General features: G+C 43.3%; 1 protein-coding gene across 1 annotated transcript; it reads right to left on the bottom strand.

Moving 5' to 3' along the window:
- Positions 1-5,216: 5,216 nt before the first annotated feature.
- On the bottom strand, positions 5,217-16,228 carry RBMX2 (RNA binding motif protein X-linked 2). The gene is made up of 6 exons (XM_023198852.2): positions 16,088-16,228; positions 15,758-15,873; positions 14,258-14,309; positions 9,653-9,782; positions 7,492-7,669; positions 5,217-6,513 (listed from the first exon to the last, which is right to left on the bottom strand). The coding sequence occupies exons 1-6, from the start codon at positions 16,090-16,092 to the stop codon at positions 6,023-6,025; spliced, it is 972 nt and encodes a 323-aa protein (XP_023054620.1). The 5' UTR covers positions 16,093-16,228; the 3' UTR covers positions 5,217-6,022.
- Positions 16,229-20,037: the final 3,809 nt, after the last annotated feature.

Genomic DNA, 20,037 nt, shown 5'->3' on the forward strand with positions numbered 1-20,037 from the left:
CTTGTAAATAAATGCCTTCCCCTCAAAGAAACATTATAATCATCACCAATATCATTTCTTAAACAAATCCTAATCCCAACCTAAGGTGAATGGAATGACATCAAATGCCTCCGGTTCACATGAGGCATGTGAGGCATGAGAAAAAACCCAGAGGAAAACAAGTCATTATACGAAGAAGATACTTGCGCACGCATATTTATAGCAGCACAATTTACAATTGCAAAAATATGGAACCAGCCCAAATGCCCATCAATCAACGAGTGGATAAAGAAACTGTGAGATACATATATGTGTGTGTGTGTGTGTGTGTGTATGTGTATGATGGAATACTACTCAGCCATAAAAAGGAACGAATTAATGGCATTCGCAGCAGCCTGGATGGAACTGGAGACTATTATTCTAAGTGAAGTAACTCGGGAATGGAAAACCAAACATCCTAAGTTCTCACTTGTAAGTGGGAGCTAAGCTATGAGGATCCAAAGGTGTAAGAATGATACAATGGACTTGGGGGACTCAGGAGAAAGGGTGGGAGGGGGGATGTGGGATAAAAGACTACAAATTGGGTTCAGTGTGTACTGCTCAGGTGATGGATGCACCAAAATCTCACAAATCACCACTAAAGAACTTACTCATGTAACCAAATACCACCTGTTTCCCCAAAATCTATGGAAATAATTTTTTTTTAAAAAAGAAAACATTCATTCAGGCTTCTTTGAACAGCTTCTTTAAAGAGGCTAGGTCATCTTCAGTCATCCCCAAAGTAATCTTTTAAATTCTAAGCCAACAAAAAGGAACCAAATTTTTGACTGATGTTCATTTCGGAGAGCAAATTGTTTTGAGATTAAATATACAATTACAATGGCTATACATCTGTATGACAAGCATATAGTTTAGAGTAACACAATTCACATGTGTCCTATGGTTTTGCCACTTTATAGCACCTGGCACATAGCTTCAGTATTTTGAATGATCCATCTAGGGACCAGTGTGTCTTTGATGAGTTACCATTGATCATCCTTCAGTTATAGAATACCAAATGCTTATCACAAATGTAATTGTTCATTATTTTCTGTTGAAAAATATGACCCGCTCTTATCATCTATTTGTGATGCTGTTTCCAGTAACACTTGCAAAAATCAGGGGCCACTTATTAAGGAAGAAGTCTAGGTTAAATCATTCATAGTGCAAATAGTCACTCCTCAAATTGTATCTTCTAAGTTTACATTTTCAGATAAAGGACACCAGGAAACGTTTGACTTTATTCTTTGGTCATAACAGCACCGTGGGGAGCACTTTCCACTTCACTAGAATACCCATTTAGATGATGACCACGTTACTTCTTTCAAAGAGCTTCAAAACATGTTTACAGAAGGAATGGCCTGTACCAGATAAGGATTATTTCCAACTTAGGATTCATGAGTCCATAAACTACCAAGACAGGTACTTACTAGGTACATGCCTCAATACATTAGAGGAAGCAAAAAACAAAAACAAAAACAAACAAACACAAAAAGACAGACTGACAGATTCAGGTGTTAATTAGGCCACATCAAAAAAAATATTGATATGCTAAGAACTAAAAAGCATTCTTCATGAGCACTTCAATCAATGTGGCTGTTTAGGTTTGAGGTCACTAGCAATTTGTCCACTGATGAATTCCAACTGTGCTCTGTGAAGTCAACTCGTGAAGGGAGCAAGTCAACATTCACTGTTCCCAAAGTTTAACTAAAGTCAATGACTAGTGAGTTGTTTCAGGCTGGGCCTAGTGCAAGATGTATCTGTGCCCCTCAGACCTCTGACTGCAGGGAGCATAGCTGACCTCTGAGCTCTGAAATTCAACACTACTGCAACTGAAATCCAACGTGGCTGAAACCCACCATCCATCACTGCATTTTCACCAAAACCAAACTTTCTACAGGCATCTGTCGGTGTGGCAGAGACACTAAGGCAGGCCATTTCTGCGAAGCAAAGGACTCCCCTAACATGTGACTTTGGGTCAGGGATACTGTCAAGGAAGAGCTCCCACCTCATAATGACCAGGAGAAAACCTGCCATTTCTTCATCTTAGGTGTAGAACGTAGACAGTGAAATTTAATGGGTTCAAACAAAACAGTTTATTACAACACAGCAAGCAACATGAGCATCAGTGTGTTTTTTCCAGTTCGCCTGCCCCAAGTGCCACAGGACAATGCAACAGGCTCAGATGTACGCTACACATACAGGCAGTTGAATCGCAACTGAGGAACCTAGGATCAAGGGGCTCAGGACTTTTTGGGTAATGAGCAAAGTAGCCAATGCCCCTCCCCTGGGAAGTGAGCAGTTAAATAGTAGTCACACTTTGGTCACCTTGCCTTACTTGGTTGCTTATGTGACTGTTTTGCTGAAAGTTTTACTTTCATCATTTTGAGTTTGAAGATTCATGAGCAAAAGAAACTGCAATATTACACTCAAATGCAGTTAAAAGTTTAATGACCAACATAACAAAAGAGTATAATAGTTAACTTGGCAAAAGCTAAAGTAGGAGAAAAGGGAAAAGGAAAAGGAAAATATGTTTTGTTTTTTGGTTTTTGGTTTTTTTTCAACAAACTGGGGAGAATACCTACACTGGGGAGAATACCTACACCCAGATCAAGCAGTGCTGGGAAGTCCTGGATACAGCCATCCCAGTTGGAACAGGTCCCCGGCAGTGTGTCCACTCCATGATTGAGACTTCAGAGAGCAATTGGAGAGTCCCGGCTTATATTACCAGAGCGAACCACAAGGTCTGAAGGACAGCCATGGGGGCTTTACCTTCAGCAAGTTCTAGAGATGGATAATGGAACATGGTGTCCCTAGGAGCAATAGTCAACAAGGGTGTTGCTCACTATCTACAAGCTGAAGAGGATTGGAGGAGCAGGAGGCTACGGGAGCTTCCCCCAGTAAAAAGTCCTACTTCCTTGCTTAGCTGCCATACTTCAGCTGGTTTTCAGGTCTGGAAAGAGGTGGCTGGATCCCTGGGAAGGACAATGGTGAGTATGCAATGATTCACCCAGTACTTCCCCAAAGGGACCTACAGCCACTTACTTGGGGATATGTACACTGGGCGAAGAATACTCAAACATTCGGCGGAACACTGGACCCAAGATCTAAGTTGACTGATACCTAGAGACAGGAAGCATCATCACGGCCCCGGTTAGACCGGGGGCTTATGGAGGCCAAGTGATAACTGAAGTGCTGGCCAAAACAGGATTCACAGTGGGCCTGCTGCTGACCCAGTCAGTGGTCATTTCCTAGCCCTAAGTGTGTAATTGGAATTGACCTGGCAGTGGGAGTAATGCCCCCATGGCTCCTTGGTCTGTTGGAGTGAGAGCTGTCATAGTGAAGGCCATGTGGAAACCTCTGAAGCTCCTCCCCCGAAACCCCTCCACAGACAGGGTAGTAAACTGTGATGGTTATTGTGTGTCAGCTCGGCTTAGGCTACAGTACCCAGTTGCTTGATCAAACACTACTCAGTGTTGCTGTGAAGGTACAGTAATCCCCCCCAATCTGTGGTTTCAATTACCTGTGGTTAACCGTTGTCGGAAAATATTACATACGTGAGATATTTTGAGAGACACCACATTCGCATAACTTTTATTACAGTATATCGTTATAACTGTTTTACTGTTGTTGTTAATCTTATTGTACCTAATTTATAATTTAAACTTTATCATAAGTATGTATGGATAGAAAAAACATAGTATATTTAGGGTTCGGCATTAGCCAGTTTCAGGCATCCACTGGGGTTCTTGGAACGTATCCCGTTGATAAGGGGGGTGTAGTGGATTGTGTAGATGTGGTTAACATCTATGATCAGTTAAGTAAGGATTACCCTCGATAATGTGGGTGGGTGTCAACCAATCAGTTGAAAGCCTTAAGAGGAAAACAGATTTCCCTGAAGAAATCCCACCGGTGTCAGCTCTTGTTTCATGAATTGTAGGCTTGCCTAACCAGCCCCCATAATTGTGTGATCCAATTCCTTGCCACATATAAAAACAAGCCGATGAAATGACTTAACCCAGTTCATGGGCCTTTGTCACTGGCTACCACAGCACTGGCATAATGGGTGCATAAGCACAGCAGCCATGATGGCTGAGATAGAGGCCAAGAGGCAATAGCATGAACAGCTTACGACTGATGTAGCAGGGCTCCTGACAGGTGACTCTGGCTCAACTCACTTTGGTCTAGCTGAAATCGTCTTAGAACTGCACAATACTTTTCCTACTTACCTTTCCTTCCTATTTCTTCTCCAGAGGTTAGATCTATATCATAGTCTGACAGCTTTCCCAGACTCCTCGACCCTCCCCCATGACATCCCCCACAAACTCTCCCAAACTCTCCTGCATGTCTAACCAAGGGTCCAAATTAACACACAGGGAAGTCCAACTTAGTGCACTATTAAAGCTCTGGTCTTTCATTTTGCAGGGTCAGAAATCTGACCTTTAATAATTTACCAGGGAGTACTTATTAAAGGTCCTGTGACCTAGTACCTACCAAACTTGTTAAGAGACTGATAAAGGAGAAAGCTAAAAGTCAAAATAAGAAGGAAGTGCCAGGCAGACCAGAAAGACAGACAATGAAGCTGACAAAGGGTTCCCATACCAGCAACAGTGGCTACTTGAAAAAAGGACAAAGGCTAAAAGGTAGCCTGGTATGTCTGGAACACAAAAAGGAAGCTGACTAGCCAAAAATTAGAAACAACCCACGTCCACCCACTGAGGAGTACACAAACAAAATGTGCTCTATCAATACAATGGGATATGATACAGCCATAAAAAGGAATGAAGTACTGATACATGTTATAATGTGGAGGACCTCAAAAACACTACATTAGACCAGCTGCGGTGGCACACGCCTGTAATCCCAGAACTTTGGGAGGCCAAGGCAGGCGATCACTTGAGGTCAGGAACTCAAGACCAGCCTGGCCAACATGGTGAAACCCCATCTCTACTAAAATACAAAAATAAGCCAGGTGTGGTGGTGCACGCCTGTAATCCCAGCTACTTGGGAGGTTGAGGCAGGAGAATGGCTTGAACCCGGGAGGCAAAGGTTGCAGTGAGCCGAGATTGCACCAATGCACTCTAGTCTGGGCAACAGAGTGAGACTCCATCTCGAATTAAAAAAAAAAAAAAAAAAAAAAAAAAAAAAAAAAAAAACCACTACACTAAGTGAAAGAAGCCAGACACAGAAGGCCACAATTGTATAATTCCATTTTTATGAAAGATCCAGAATAGGCAAACTCATAAACAGGAAGTCGATTGGTGGTTGCTAGTGACAGGGAGGAGGGAGGAAATGCGGAGTTCTTGTTTAATGGGTACAGGGTTTCATTTTGGGATGATAAAAAATGTTCTGGAACTAGTCAGAGGCAATGATTACACAACACTGGATATTCAGTACCAAACACCACTGAATTGTTCCCTTTAAAATTGTTAACTTTATGTTATGTGAATTTCACCTCAATACAAATAAATAATCAATACACTGCAAGGAAAAAATGTGGAAAGAGGCATATCAAACAAAAAAGTTTCAATGAAAAAGAAAAGACTTTAAAAATTTCTGTAAACAGGAGGGTTTGGGCATGGAGCTGGCTGATTTTAAAAATCCTATCCCATTCGTTCACATCAAGCTGTCCAAACCTAGTAACTGGAAATGTCCCAAGATGCTGGGCTGTAAACACCTAACATGAAGATTAGAATTCTAGAATTATCTGGTATTTTCCCTTTCCTAAAAATTCCATCTTCAACTGAGGTCTATGGGTTCAAGAGCCATATTTATGAACCAAAATTCAGGATACATACTCTGGTCCAGGGACAATGGATGGTACGAAGAATATCAGGATATCTAGCTGTTGAAACTGCGGCCCTCCCAATGACTCTAATACTCAAAGGATTAAACGAATCCAGCCCCAGAAGTTTTAGATACAAAAATAGTAACAACTCAACTGAATTTGACTGCATTTAAAAAACATAATTATTTCCAAATCTACTGAGCAGCTGAACAGTCTTCAGTGACGCCTACGGTCACTGGGATTTGAAGATTCCCGCTCCCGGGAGCGCCGGGCCCTTTTATGCCTATGGGATTTATCTCGGCTCCTACTTCTACTTCTATGACTACGCCCTTCGGAACGCCCATTGTACCAGCTAGAATGTGTGTCTGAGCTCCGCCCTCTGTCCCTCCTAATCCTGGTCTTTTCTTCTCTTGCCTCCCTCCTGCTTGAGGACTTGTGCTCGTGCTTGGGTTTCTCCTTCTTCAGCTCCCTCTCTAGGTCCTCTGCTCCACCAGAGTAGGCAGTCCTAGATTTGGGGAGCTTCTGCCCCTCCCTGGGCTCTGACTTCTGACCTCTCTCTGAGTTCTTGCTGCTGTGCTTCTTAGGGCCAGGGTCATCCTTTTCCTTTACTGTCTTGCATCTGGGTGATGAAGAGGATGGTTGCTCTGCCTGTACCTCTCGGTCGGCTTTCTCTTTTTCTTTCTTTTTTTTCTTTTTTTCCTTTTTGTCTGGAGGATAAAGAAGCAGTAAATAAGAAAAGGTAAAAAAATAAAGGTACCTCTCGGTCGGCTTTCTCTTTTTCTTTCTTTATTTTTTTCCTTTTTGTCTGGAGGATAAAGGAAAGAAGCAGTAAATAAGAAAAGGTAAAAAAATAAAGAACTCCCTTAAAAAAAACAAAAGCACCTTTCTTTGCTGAATACGTTACATCAAACACAGGTACTATAGTTCAAAAACATTCACGGCCGGGCACAGTGGCTCACGCCTGTAATCCCAGCACTTTGGGAGGCCGAGATGGGTGGATCACGAGGTCAGGAGATCGAGACCATCCTGGCTAACACGGTGAAACCCCGTCTCTACTAAAAAAAAAACAAAAAAAATTAGCCAGGTGTGGTGGCGGATGCCTCTAGTCCCAGCTGCTCAGGAGGCTGAGGCATGAGAATGGCATGAACCCGGCAGGTGGAACTTGCAGTGAGCCGAGATCGCGCCACTGCACTCCAGTCTGGGTGACAGAGCAAGACTCTGTCTCAAAAAAAAAAAAAAACAAAACAAAAACAAAAAAATTCACATGATAGGAGGTGGGGAATGTGCATAATGAGAACAACCTTGGCAGCAGCATGAAGGCGCCACTGTCTAGGCCTTTAAGGAGAGTGCCTCGAGAAGCCAACTTGGATGTCTGCCACCCTTGATATGTCAAGTTGCTGTACAAGGTAATTCCCATCCTGAGTTACCTCTTCAAAGACCTTATCTCCAAATGCAGTCACATTCTGAGGCACTGGGGGTTAGGATTTCACCATATTAACTTGGGGAGAGAGACAATTCTGCCCATAGCACCAGCCTTCCACTGATACTCCCCATTTTCCCAATTAAACTATGCTTCCCCATACCTTCCCCTTTCACACTTGAGTTGATTATCAACTATCAATGAATGCAAGGAAGAGCAGACATTAAGGCCATCCAGAATCTTCTCTTAGGTCTTAATGCTTTACCTTTTTTGTGCTTTTTTGTTGGTTTTTCATCTTCAGAGCTCTCAGACAAACTTGGTGAGGGGGTACGAGCCCCACAGCCCTTCTCCTGGAGCTGTCTGGTCACATCATCCATTTCTTCCGAGTCCTTAGGAGCCCGATAGTTAGACACATGATCCACTCGGATAGTTCTTCCTTTGATCTAAGCAAGACAGGCAATGCTTCAGTGAAGACGGCCCTCATACCAAACTGCCAACTATTTGAACACAAGCTACAGAGAACCATGATTTTAACTACATCCTTTACCTTCTTGCTAAACTCTGTCACTAAAGCAGACCTGTCCAACTGGTGTGTCATAGCATGTACACCTAAATATTAATTTATATTAATATTTAGTTAATATAATTTTATTATTATAAAATATATAGTGCAGCCTCTCAGTGCAGCCAGGTGAGGCCTGGGGCAACTGTACCAGCAGCCTCATCACTTTACTCCAGGGCACTATACAAATATCTTCATGTTCTATATGTGCCATAAAATGAAAAAGACTAGGAAATACTACCTCAAAGCACAAGCATCAGGGAAGACTGAGATTTAGATGCATAATGAATTACCCTTGATCTGTAACCTAAGTTTACAGTGAAACATACCCTAGAAAGGTCTGGCAACTAGAAGGAATTCTTGAAATCTAGCTTAATGCTACAACTGCTTTCTCGACCCAGCAATTAGGAGGCAAAGTCAGACCAACAGTTTGGAGGGAGAAAGGAATTGAGAAAAAGGCACTTGCTTTTTTCTTAAGCCCTCACACCTTGCTCTAGCCCCACCATACTGGAACAATAGGCTCACAATGATTCTTGCACTACGAATCACAACTCTCCAGGTGAACAACAACAAAAAATTAACCCCCCTCTGGCCGGGCGCAGTGGCTCACACCTGTAATCCCAGCTCTTTGGGAGGTCAAGACGGGTGGATCACTTGAGGTCAGGAGTACAAGATAATATGGCAAAAATTTGCTGGGTGTGGTGGTGCACACCTATAATCCCAGCTACTCAGGAGGCTGAGACAGGAGAATCACTGGAACCCAGGTGACAGAGGTTGCAGTGATCCAAGGCCACGCCACTGCACTCCAACCAGGACAACAGAGTGAGACCCTGTCCCCCTCTCCCCGCCCCCCAAAAAATTAACACCTCACTTAAAATAAAAACATTCTATTTTTAGGCAGATACAGACTTACTCTCTAGGCAAAGCCATTCAAAATTTAAAGTTTGGCTTTTATTGTTCCAATACAAGAGCAAATTTTTATTTTTACCTTGAAGCCTGAGCGGCTTCTGTTATATATCCTCTTCTCCATTTTGAAACACTTTGGAAAACCTTCCTTTTACAGTGACGCCCTCTGACTGCTGGCTTCCTTAAACATCAAGCCTAGAACCTTGTTCCACTCTGTTCTATAATCTCCAGCTATCCCTCACTCATGAATCAGTGACAAACTCTCCAACTCAAGCCTCCCCACACCAACTCTGTGGCACCGTTCATTTCAACTGCAGCTTTTTTCCTAAATGAGTGCAGCAACCACAGGGAGCATCAATACGCCTGACTTGCCCTATCTCCTTCTAAGAACTCAGTGCCTCACTTACGACAGTGGAAATGAGAGGGAACTGGGGGGAGAAAATTTCAGGATGAAATTACTTTTGTAGAATCTGTCATCAGATTTTAACTAGAGAATTTCTAGAGCCCACTATGCTAGGTCACTGGAGATATATGACAGGCATACATGGCTATGTCCTAGATTATGAGGCCATGTTGAAGCCCAAAACTCCCAACACAGGACAATATGGAAAAGCAATGTTTGCTAGTCTCTTCATCCTCCAGTGCACCAGAGATGACAGTAGACAGTAAAAAAAGAAAGGTGAAAAACAGAGGCCTGGATGAGAGGCAGGCCTGGTGCCTATGCTCCTGGGGAGATGGTTTGTTAACAGAATGGGAAAAGAAGCAAGTAATGCAGGGCCACGAGCCAACAGAATTATTTCCTGGAATCTCTTCTTGACCAGCGTCTCCACATCTCTGCAGTCCCCGCAACACACCAAGCTGACAAGTGCTGCCCTTGTGTCTGTGGGAACCAGGTAGAAAACGAAACCCCTATACATGGGAAGAAAGTCCAACCAATCTGCTTAATAAGCACACTCACCTTGATCCCATTAAAATTGTCGACGGCCAGAATTGTGCTCCTCTGGTCTTCATAGCAGAGGAAACAGAACCCTTTGGATTTCCCAGTTTTCTTGTCCCGCACGAGATTAATGTTAACAATCTCGCCATATCTATTTATTTTATAAAAGAGTAAGACATTATTGACTTAAAAGGCAAAAACATGCAGATAAAGTAATAAAACAAAATTCAAATAACATAGTGTGTACAAGAGATACATCTAGAACAGGATGACATAGAAAGGCTGCAAAGAAAAAGTCAGACAAGTATAGGAACACCCAATTAAAAATGGGTGGCAATATCCAGAGCAAAGACTAATTCCAGGCCAAAATAAAAATATCACATGAGACTAAGATTATTTTACACTGAAAAAGGCCTAAATACACAACAAAGGTATACATCAGGAAAACTTTGAGTCAATTAAGAAATCAAAAATTTTAATTAAAAAAGCTATTACAAATGCAAAGAGAAACTAAGAGAGAAAGTTATGGGAGAATTTAACACATCACTTTGAAGTTTATCACGCATAAAGTGGACAGAAATAAAATAAAATCAGATAAATTAATACACATAATTATACTAACAAATATTAATGTAGGACTATTAGATACATAGATATCTTTGAATCCTATAAGATGACATTTTCAAGAATCCATGAAGCATGTATTAAAATTGACTATGGATTAGGTCTCAATGTAAACCTCAATAATTATACCAAAAAAAACAGAACAGACTATGTTTCCAATTATAATGTTATAAAGCTGGAAATGATATGGTAAATAAAAAACACATTACCTAACTAAAATTTGAAAGCTACTCTCCTAACAACTGCATGAAAGAGAAGATGAAGCAAAAAACAAAATCAATGGTAGACTATTTAGAAAATAGCAAAAATGAGAAAGATATATACCAAAACTTATGAAATGTGGCTAACGTCATACTCAGGAAAATCTGTAACATTAGAAGACTTTTATTGTGAAAACAAAGGATGAACATAAAGGAAGAAAGCAAACCTAATGAAAGCAGATGGGAGTTAATATAGATAAAAGCAGAAATTAGACTAGGCATGGTGGCTCATGCCTGTAATCTCAGCATTTTGGGAGGCCAAGGTGGGAGGACTATTTGAGGCCAGCAGTTCGAGACCAGCTGGGGCAACAGAACAAGACCCTGTCTCTAAAACAAACAAACAAAAAGGCAGAATTAAACAGAAAAAAAAAAGGCCAGGCATGGTGGCTCACACCTGTAATACCAGCACTTTGGGAGGCAGGAGGATTGTCTGAGGCCAGTAGTTCGAGACCAGTCTGGGCAACAGAACAAGACCTTGTCTCTTAAAAAAGCAAACAAACAAAAAGGAAGAATTAAATAGAAAAAAAAGACCAGGCACGGTGGCTCATGTGCATAATACCAGCACTTTGGGAGGCCGAGGCCATAGGATCACTTGATGCCAGGAGTTTGAGACCAGCCTGGACAATACAGCAAGACCCCTGTCTCTACAAAAAAAAAATTTGTTTTAAATTAGCCAGGCATAGTGTACACCTGTAGTCCCAGCCATTCAGGAGGGTGCATGGGGAGGATCACTTGAGCCCAGGAGTTAGAGGCTGCAGTGAGCTAGGATCATGCCACTGCACTCCAACCTGAGCAAGAGAGTGAGACCCTGTCTCAAAAAAAGAAAAAACATTAGGAAAAAAAAGACTACCTTACTCCTCACAAAAAGATAAATTCCAGATAAGTTAGAGGTTTATAAATTTAAAAATAAAGTCATAAAAATAAAATAGGAATTGATAGATGTTACATGATCACATACACACACTTCAGCCCAAAATCTAGCATCCTACTTAATGAGAAATACTAGAGCCAATTCAACTAAGTTTAGGAACTATTTAATACTAGCACATTGGGAGGCCAAGGCAGGTGGATTTCCTGAGCTCAGGAGTGAGACCAGCCTGGGCCACATGGTGAAACCCCATCTCTACTAACATACAAAACATTAGCCAGGTGTGGTGGTGGGTGCCTGTAGTCCCAGCTACTCTGGAGGCCAAGGCAGGAGAATCACTCGAATTGGGAAGGTGGAGGTTGCAGTGAGCCAAGATAGCACCACTGCACTCCAGCCTGGGCGACAGAGCGAGATTCTGTCTCCAAAAAAAAAAAACAAACAAAAAGAAAAACAAAATGCTTGGGACCAAAGGACCAGAAGTGTTTCCAATTTGCATAAACGTAATGAGCTATCTTGGGGCTGGGACCCAGATCTAAACACAGAATTCATTTATGTTTCATATACAATTTGCACACATAGACTGAGGCATGAGCCACCGCGCCTGGCCCCAAGCATTATGGATAAGGGATATTCAACCTGTAATACAATATACAGCAAAGTGCTAGAGCAAAGAGTTAATATCCTTCATACATGAAGGGCTCATGTAAAATCAACAAGAAAATAAGGAAAATACTTGTAGAAAAAAGTTGGCAAGGGTACGAATAGACAATTTACAAAGAAAAAGAATAATGGGCTGCAAATCTAGAAACAGATGTTCAACCTCACTGATGATGAAATAAAGGCAAAGCAAAGTAATAATGAGAAGCCCTTTGGCAAATATTTTTTAAAATAGCCACTGTTAATCAGGATTCAGAAAAATGGGCATTCTAGTGAGTGTGGAAATTGGTACAACCTTTTGGAGAGCAATTTGGCAATGTTTATAAAACATCTTTAGAATGCTAACATATTGATCCATATTCCTCTTTCACTAAAGAGACCATGAGGGATGCATACAAAAATGTATATACTATAATGCACATTGCAGTACAATTCATAATAGCAAACCACTGGAAATAACATCCAGTATATTTTTTTAAATGATAAAGAGATATGCCAAAACATTAAGGTTTTCCTTAAGCGTGTGTTCTATTTTCTTCTTTATACTTTATTTTGCCAAATGTTCTGTAATGACTATATATTACCTTCAAAATAAGAAACAAAATAGTTTTTCTTTTTTTTTTTTTTTTTTTTTTTTTTTGAGATGGGGGAATCTTGCTTTTTCCCCCAGGCTGGAGTGCAATGGTGCAATCCTGGCTCACTGGAACCTCCACCTCCTGGATTCAAGCAATTCTCCTGCCTTAACCTCCCAAGTAGCTGGGATTACAGGCGCGCAGCACCATGCCTGGCTAATTTTTGTATTTTTAATAGAGATGGGGTTTCCCCATGTTGGCCATGCTGGTCTCAAACTCCTGACCTCAGGTGATCCGCCCACCTCAGCCTCCCAAAGTGCTGGGATTACAGGCGTGAGCCACCACGCCCAGCCAACAAAGCAGTTTTTTGAAAGGCCCTGTTATCAGTGGCAATCTTCATGGAGAGCAACCTGTGTAACCAGAATAGAAAATAGAGAATTAGAATAAACAAACAAGCACACATGCTAGCTGATCATCACTCAATGCAAGTAGAACTAAACAGCTCCAAGATGGAAGGCTGAGTAGAAGTACCACAAAGGGGTAGAAATTATAGGCTGCACCTGCTGTGAACCTTGCACCATCCACAAGTTGGAGGAAGCAATCTTTGTCCCTGCCAGGGCCCTCCACCCGTGTGGGTTGCCCAGGTTCTCTATCACAGCCTTCTTCTCACCGGTATTGCCCAATTCCTTTCCCATGGCTTGCTGCCCCATAAGTGGCCCAACCACTCAGCCAGGGCCCTCTGTCCATGGATGGCCCTACCATCCTGCCATAGCAATCCCTCTGCCAGTGTATGCTACCTGTGTTCGCTTGGCCAGCCCCTTTTGCCATGGTCTGCTACCTGTACATGCTGTCCAACTTCTCTGAAACAGTACTATGATCCCAAGGCCTACAAAACCCAAACGTAGTGGTCCTTTGTACCTGTGCCAAGGTCCTCTGGCCCTGTGGGCTAACTGTGGTGTTTACCTCTGGGGTTGCAGGCCAGCTGCCCAGCCCCTCTCCTACTAGCTGCTACTAACAGTATGAGCCACCAACACCCTCTCCCACCAAATGCTGCTGCCAACATCTCAGCAGAATGAAAAATATACAGATCTCCTATTCATTCTTGTTCCTCGTCGGGCTGTGATTCTCAGCCTCCAGGTAGAGATTGGCTTTGCTCACTAACCTTACATTCATTGAGAATCAAAGAAAGCAAACTACAACCTTCTGTTTTTCATCCCAATTCCTCTGTGCTTTGCCCCAGTCGTATGATGCCACACATATAAGGACCAGAAGGGCCCTGTGACCATGGGTTACCCATAGTTTGCAAGAGCCCAAGGAGGCGTACCAATATGGTACCTTCCTGAGGGTTCCAGTCTGTTCCAGTCTAGGCCCAGGCTGAACAAGCCTCAGTGAAAAACAACAGAAATAGACTAGAATCCCCAAGATGGCCTCCCAAATTAACAAACCTCTTGGATCTCCCACAGGAGAACATTCTAGAACCATGTCCTGGGACTGATCTAGACTAGAGCAGAAGCTCCAGCCCTCCCCACGCAGGGATGCCATTCAGCCTAGAGTGAAAATAAGTGGTTTTTGTGATGCCACAAAATGCATTACAGAAATAAAGTACTCTGTCGACTCAGGAGGCAGGAAATGAAAGGGGACTTACTGTGAGAACACACAGATGATGTCCCCTTCAGTCAGTTCATAAGGAAGCCCTCCTAGAAAAGAAAACCACATTTCAGTTCCACCAACATTTACCAAGTGTTTACTACGTACCATGCACTAGGCCAGGCACTAGGGGTGCAAACAGTAAGCAACAGCCCCTGACCTTAAAGAAATCAAGTCTGGGCTGGGCAGCATGGCTCACGCCGGTAATCCCAGCACTTTGGGAGGCCAAGGCGGGTGGATCACCTGAGGTCAGGAGTTCGAGACCAGCCTGGCCAATATGGCGAAACCCCGTCTCTACTAAAACTACAAAAAAAATTAGCTGGGCGAGGTGGCGGGCACCTGTAATCCCAGCTACTTAGGAGGCTTAAGCAGGAGACTTGCTTGAACCCAGGAGGCAGAGGTTGTAGTGAGCCGAGATCGCGTCATTGCACTCCAGCCTGGGCAACAAGAGTGAAACTCCAACTCAAAAAAAAAAAAAAAAAAAAAAAGAAATCAAGTCTGATGCAATGACAGAAGTACATGTAAGGTGCCAGTAGTACAGGAAAAGGAGTGATTAATTTTGAGTGGACGTCAGTGTCACCACTAACAAAAGTAATCTGATCACTCAGTCCTCCTGGCACCCAAAATCCTATGGGCAAAGCAGATAGTTTCCATCACAAACCTCTGCTTCCACAAACATGTTGAATTCATCTGCTCATTACCCACAAATTTACAGCTATGATACAAAATTAGTCTACATATGTCATGATTCACCCCACCTACACACAGACAAAGGTTATAAAGACACTGTTAAGCATTTCCTAGGGAATAATTTCCCTTGCAAATGTTTCTTTCCTCATCTGTAAGATGGGGATATTAGCATGTAACTCGCAAGACTGTTATAAGGGTTAAATAAAACGATGCATATAAAGTGCTTGGCACAACGTTTTTACAATGACCTCTTTGAAGCATCAAACTTGTACAATTACTGGTTGTGATATAAAGTGAATACAGTAATGGTAGTGTGGCCACGGTCAGAAAGCAGGAGCTAGAGGAGCAAAGTGAATTCTGCAAGGGAAGGGGAATGAGGGAGGGCGGTGGTAGCAACATGGGGCTGTGGCTAAGACCATGAGTTCTAGAATGCTATAGTTCTGCCTGTTGCGGTTATTAGCTATGTGACCTTAAGGAAGCCCCTTAACTTCTCTGCACCCCAATTTCCTCAGCTGTATAACGAGTCAGGGGGTGAGCGAGAAATAACAACAGTCCCTGAACCTCAGCACAGCAAATGGCAAACAGTAACTCTCATGAGCACTGATTTGGCAGGGAAGGAAAACTAAAAATCGGGCAGCAAAAAAAAAAAAAAAAAAAAAAGATGGAACACGGATTCCCGGGCAGACAGCAGATGGATATAAAGGAGAGCAATGAATGTAAGCAGGAGTGAAGGGTGAAAATGCTGAAATAGTCGGAAACCGAGCAGGAGAATCTCGGGAGCACTGCGGAAGAAAGATGTGCACCTCACCCAGGAAGATCCAGGCGCTGTCCTTGTACTCGGAGTGCCAGGACACTTTATCGGCCACCCCAAGCTGGACCTCTCGTTCATTCAGCTCGTTGATCAGCTTCACCTTAGTTAAAGGACTTCACGGTGGCGGGGGGGAGGGGAGGAAGAAAAGCAGACACGTAAATGCGAACCGGCCGAAGCTGAAGAAGAGCAAAAAAACAAGGGGACGAGCTGTTCTAGTCCCCGCGCCTCTCCCGCCCCTCGACCCCGCAGACGCTCTACCACCCCAGCCCCGGTAGACCACCCCCAGCGGCCCGCTGCTCGTTCCTCAAAAGGAAGCTGACGCCTTACTTCATCTCCGCGGGCTCGCGCTCAGCATTCAGGAATCAGCGCCCGGGAAAGGCAGCGCAGCGCAGCGCAGCGAATGCGCATGCGCGGCCCCGGCGCCGGCGACTCGTTGAGTCGGTGACCTCGCGCCGGAAGAGCTGGGGCGTACCGGGGCGTGGCGCCTGCGCACTAGAAGCCTTCCGCGTTCTGTGCGGTTACCTCTTGTAGAGACGGTTTTTCTCTAATTTTTCGCTTTTTCTCGTCTGTGAAATGGGGTAAAGGCACGGGCCTGGGCTGTTGCAGGACCCCCAGCTCTTGAACGATATCGGAAACTGGTTAGATTAGCTATAAATATTTGCTGAATGAACGGAATAAGCAGCCTGATGTGGCGACTTTAGTCTCAGCCCTCGCTCCCAGTCCAGAGTCCCACTTGGACCTTCGCTCCTAGTTAGTTGCTCACGCACAGACCCATCAAAGCATCCCTGCCATGGCAGAGAAGTGAAGAAGATAGGTGAAAAGGTAAATCTTCTGTTGTCCTTATCCCAATACATAGACAACAGACCAGTGTGCCTCTATAGACTGAATTGAATACCTACCGATTTGCGTGAGAGCCGCTGCACTTACTCTTTTCCATAGGCTCTCTCCTAGTTGAGCAGGAGACAGAAATTAATATTGTTAAATTAATAGCTAACAAGTGAGCAGATGATGTACTGTATGATACTAGAGTATGTGCTAAGCAATTTACATGTATTGTCTCTCCACCCTCACAACAACCCAATGAAGCCGATAAAATTACAATCTCTGGCCGGGCGCAGCAGCTCATGCCTGTAATCCCAGCACTTTGGGAAGCTGAGGTAGGAGGATTGCTTGAACTCAGGAGTTTGAGACCAGCCTGGGCAACACAGCAGAACCTGTCTCTAAAATAAAGGAAAAAAGGGGGGGCCAGGTGTGGTGGCTCACACCTGTCATCCCAACACTTTGGGAGGCTAAGGCGGGCAGATCACCTGAGGTCAGGAGTTCAAGACCCGCCCGGCCAACATGGTGAAGCTCTGTCTCCAGTAAAAATACAAAAATTAGCCAGGCATAGGGGCACACGCCTGTAATCCCAGCTACTCGGGAGGCTGAGGCAGGAGAATCACTTGAACCTGGGAGGCAGAGGTTGCAGTGAGCCGAGATCACACCACTGCACTCCAGCCTGGGCAGCAGAGCGAGACTCCTTTAAAAAAAAAAAAAAAAGAAAGAAAAAGAAATTTCCACCCTCATTTTGTAGAGGAAGAAATGAGGCTCAAATGAATAAATTAACTAGAAAGGTACTAGAGTACCTGCACCCATTAGGTCAGGTTGATTTAATCAGCCCTTACTGAACATCTAGATTTGTCCTGTGCAGCTAAGGTCTGTAGACAGGAGTATCACGGTGGGTCCTCTGCCCTCAAGGAGCTGATATAATTAAGGGGTCAAGATATATTTGCCTGATAGATTTCAACCAGAAATATCTAGAAACCAGTGGAAGAGATGATTAACATATAATATGTGATTTAACCCATATTGACAGTTTGAATCCATTTTGCACATGTCCACATCAGTACCTGCTCTTGGACCATGATGTTCTAAAAGTAAAAGTTTAGAGCTGTGTGGCCTAGCTCAGAGCACCAGATATTAGGTCCTTCATAAAAACATTTTGATGATGATACCAACTGTACCCTCAAGAGGCCCACCATGTAACCAATGTCCTGCCAAAAAGGAGAACAGAGCCTGCCCACCAATGACAGTTTCTCCTCATTCATTCTATGTTTGTTCCCCCTTCCCCATTCCAACCTAGCTATTCATTAACTTTGTAAAATTATCTTGGCAATGAAAGCTAAACAGTGACAGATTGCATATGGGGTTTATCTGCTCCTAGGAATCTCAGGTTGCTTAGTTGTGGGTTGAAGTAGCCACTGCAGAGTGATAAACTAGCATGCAGCATTATCTTGCTGACTCTTACAAATGTCTGTGAAATGAGAGAGTTAAGACTATACCTGGGGATAAGTCATCAGTGTTCCGAGAGAAGCTGGAGCAAAAGAGTAGAATAAGACCAATTTAGATTGAGAACATGAGAAGGCTATTATTACTATGCAGCTGGTAGGTTCAGCAGAGCTATTCTGAAGGTGAGAGAGCTGAATATTGCTTCAGTTTTCCTGGAACTGAGAGGTTTCTGAGACTTCTGACCTTTGGAGCTAAAATTGGCAACCCCAGAACAAACCAGGATGGTTGATCACCCTAGGAGATCCTGAAGTAAATAACGAAGCAAGGAAGTCAGACTTTCCATAGATGTACTTGCAATTGACAGGAATTGGTAGGTAAGGTGATGCCTAGAGATATCCGTAAGTATGAGTTGAAAAGAGGTGGGGATGCAGAGGACCCTCTGAACTTAACATCTGAAAGTAGAACCAGGGTTTGGCATCCAAGGTGGCTGTAAGTGATCTCCACCAGTAACATCCATTTAGCAAATATTCTATGCAGTATTTAGTTCTAGCTTCGGAGGGTAATGCTAAGGCAGTCAATGGCAGTCCCTGCATTCAAGGAAAGGCTGAACTATCTATCTAGCCAGAGTCATCTCCCAACTTCCCACCACCACACCACACCCCCAAACAGTTTTTCCCCCAGACTTCCCTATTTTGGACAATGTTATCACCATTTTCCTGGTTGCCCAGGCTCAAAAACATGGGTTTCATATTTCAGTCTTCCCTATTCTTCACCTCAACATATCCATCCACTCACCAAGTCCTAACAATTGTACTATTGCAGTATCTATAAAATGTGTCACTTCCAGTCACCGTCCTGAGTCATTAGCACATGCCTCCTGGCTCTTTCAGTACTCTTCTAGCTGCTCCAGCCCCTATTCTCCATTCTCTTCTGTCACTGTTCCCCACTAAAAGGCTCAACTTAAGCCCGGCTCCACTTCTATCCATTTCCTCAGAGGCCCCTTTCATCATCACACCTTGGCACCTCTTCTGAGAGAGCCTTAGACCCCTGGGCCACCCTCCTCTCTCTTACTGAAATCTGCCCAAGCCCGAAACCCCCAACAAGTCATCCATCATGCAGGAAACCTTTCCTGATCTTATGACCCCACAGTGATGGCTCTTACTTCTGAACTCTAACACTACAAAACTCCTTTATGTTCTTCTCACAGAAAGACTATGAAATCCTGGAAGGTGAAGGCTCTGCATGTATAAGCTCCTCAGAACCTCAAGCCTCAAACATTTTCCTACATACATAGAATGCAACCAATATACTTATTGGTTAATGAAATTGAAAAATCACACAACTATGATTACCTTTAGGAAAACAGATGAGGGTAGGGGTAGAGAAGACTTTATTTTATTTTCCCTTTGTTCCTTTCTATATGGTTAGAATTTTCTTTTTTTATTTTTATTTTATTTATTTATTTATTTATTTATTTATTTATTTATTTATTTATTTTTTGAGACAGAGTCTCACTCTGTTGCCCAGACTGTAGTGCAGTAGTGCAATCTTGGCTCACTGCAACCTCTGCCTCCCAGGTTCAAGCGATTCTCCTGCCTCAGCCTCCCAAGTAGCTGGGACTACAGGCATGTGCCACCACAGGAAGACAGGGAGGAAGCCATGTAAGTGTCTGGGAAAAGAGTATTGCTCTGAGACAGTGTATTTCAGAAACAGCAAGGAGGCCAGTGTGACTGGAGAGGAGTAGGCAAGGGGGAGAATGATACATTTTTGTTTATTTGAGAAAATCTTACTTAGTACCTACAATGTACCTGACACTGTTCTAGGTACTTTACATGTATAAATTCATTTACTTCTTACAACAACCCTATGAGACAGATATTATTATCCTAATTTGGTAGATGAGAAAACAGAGGCACAGAGAGGTTAGGTTGCTTGCCCTAGGTCACACAGCTGGTAAATGGTAGAACCAGGATTTGAATCCAGGTCATACGGTTCCAAAGTCTGCACTC

This window comes from Piliocolobus tephrosceles, chromosome 12, assembly GCF_002776525.5.
Source record: "Piliocolobus tephrosceles isolate RC106 chromosome 12, ASM277652v3, whole genome shotgun sequence".
Classification (NCBI taxonomy): Eukaryota; Metazoa; Chordata; class Mammalia; order Primates; family Cercopithecidae; genus Piliocolobus; species Piliocolobus tephrosceles.

Excerpts from the sequence above, each read along its gene's own strand:
- RBMX2 (XM_023198852.2), bottom strand. Across the intron at positions 14,310-15,757 it reads CAGCGCCTGGATCTTCCTGG|GAGGGCTTCCTTATGAACTG; the intron begins GTGAGGTGCACA and ends TTTCTTTTCTAG. Across the intron at positions 7,670-9,652 it reads ACAATTTTAATGGGATCAAG|ATCAAAGGAAGAACTATCCG; the intron begins GTGAGTGTGCTT and ends TGTCTTGCTTAG.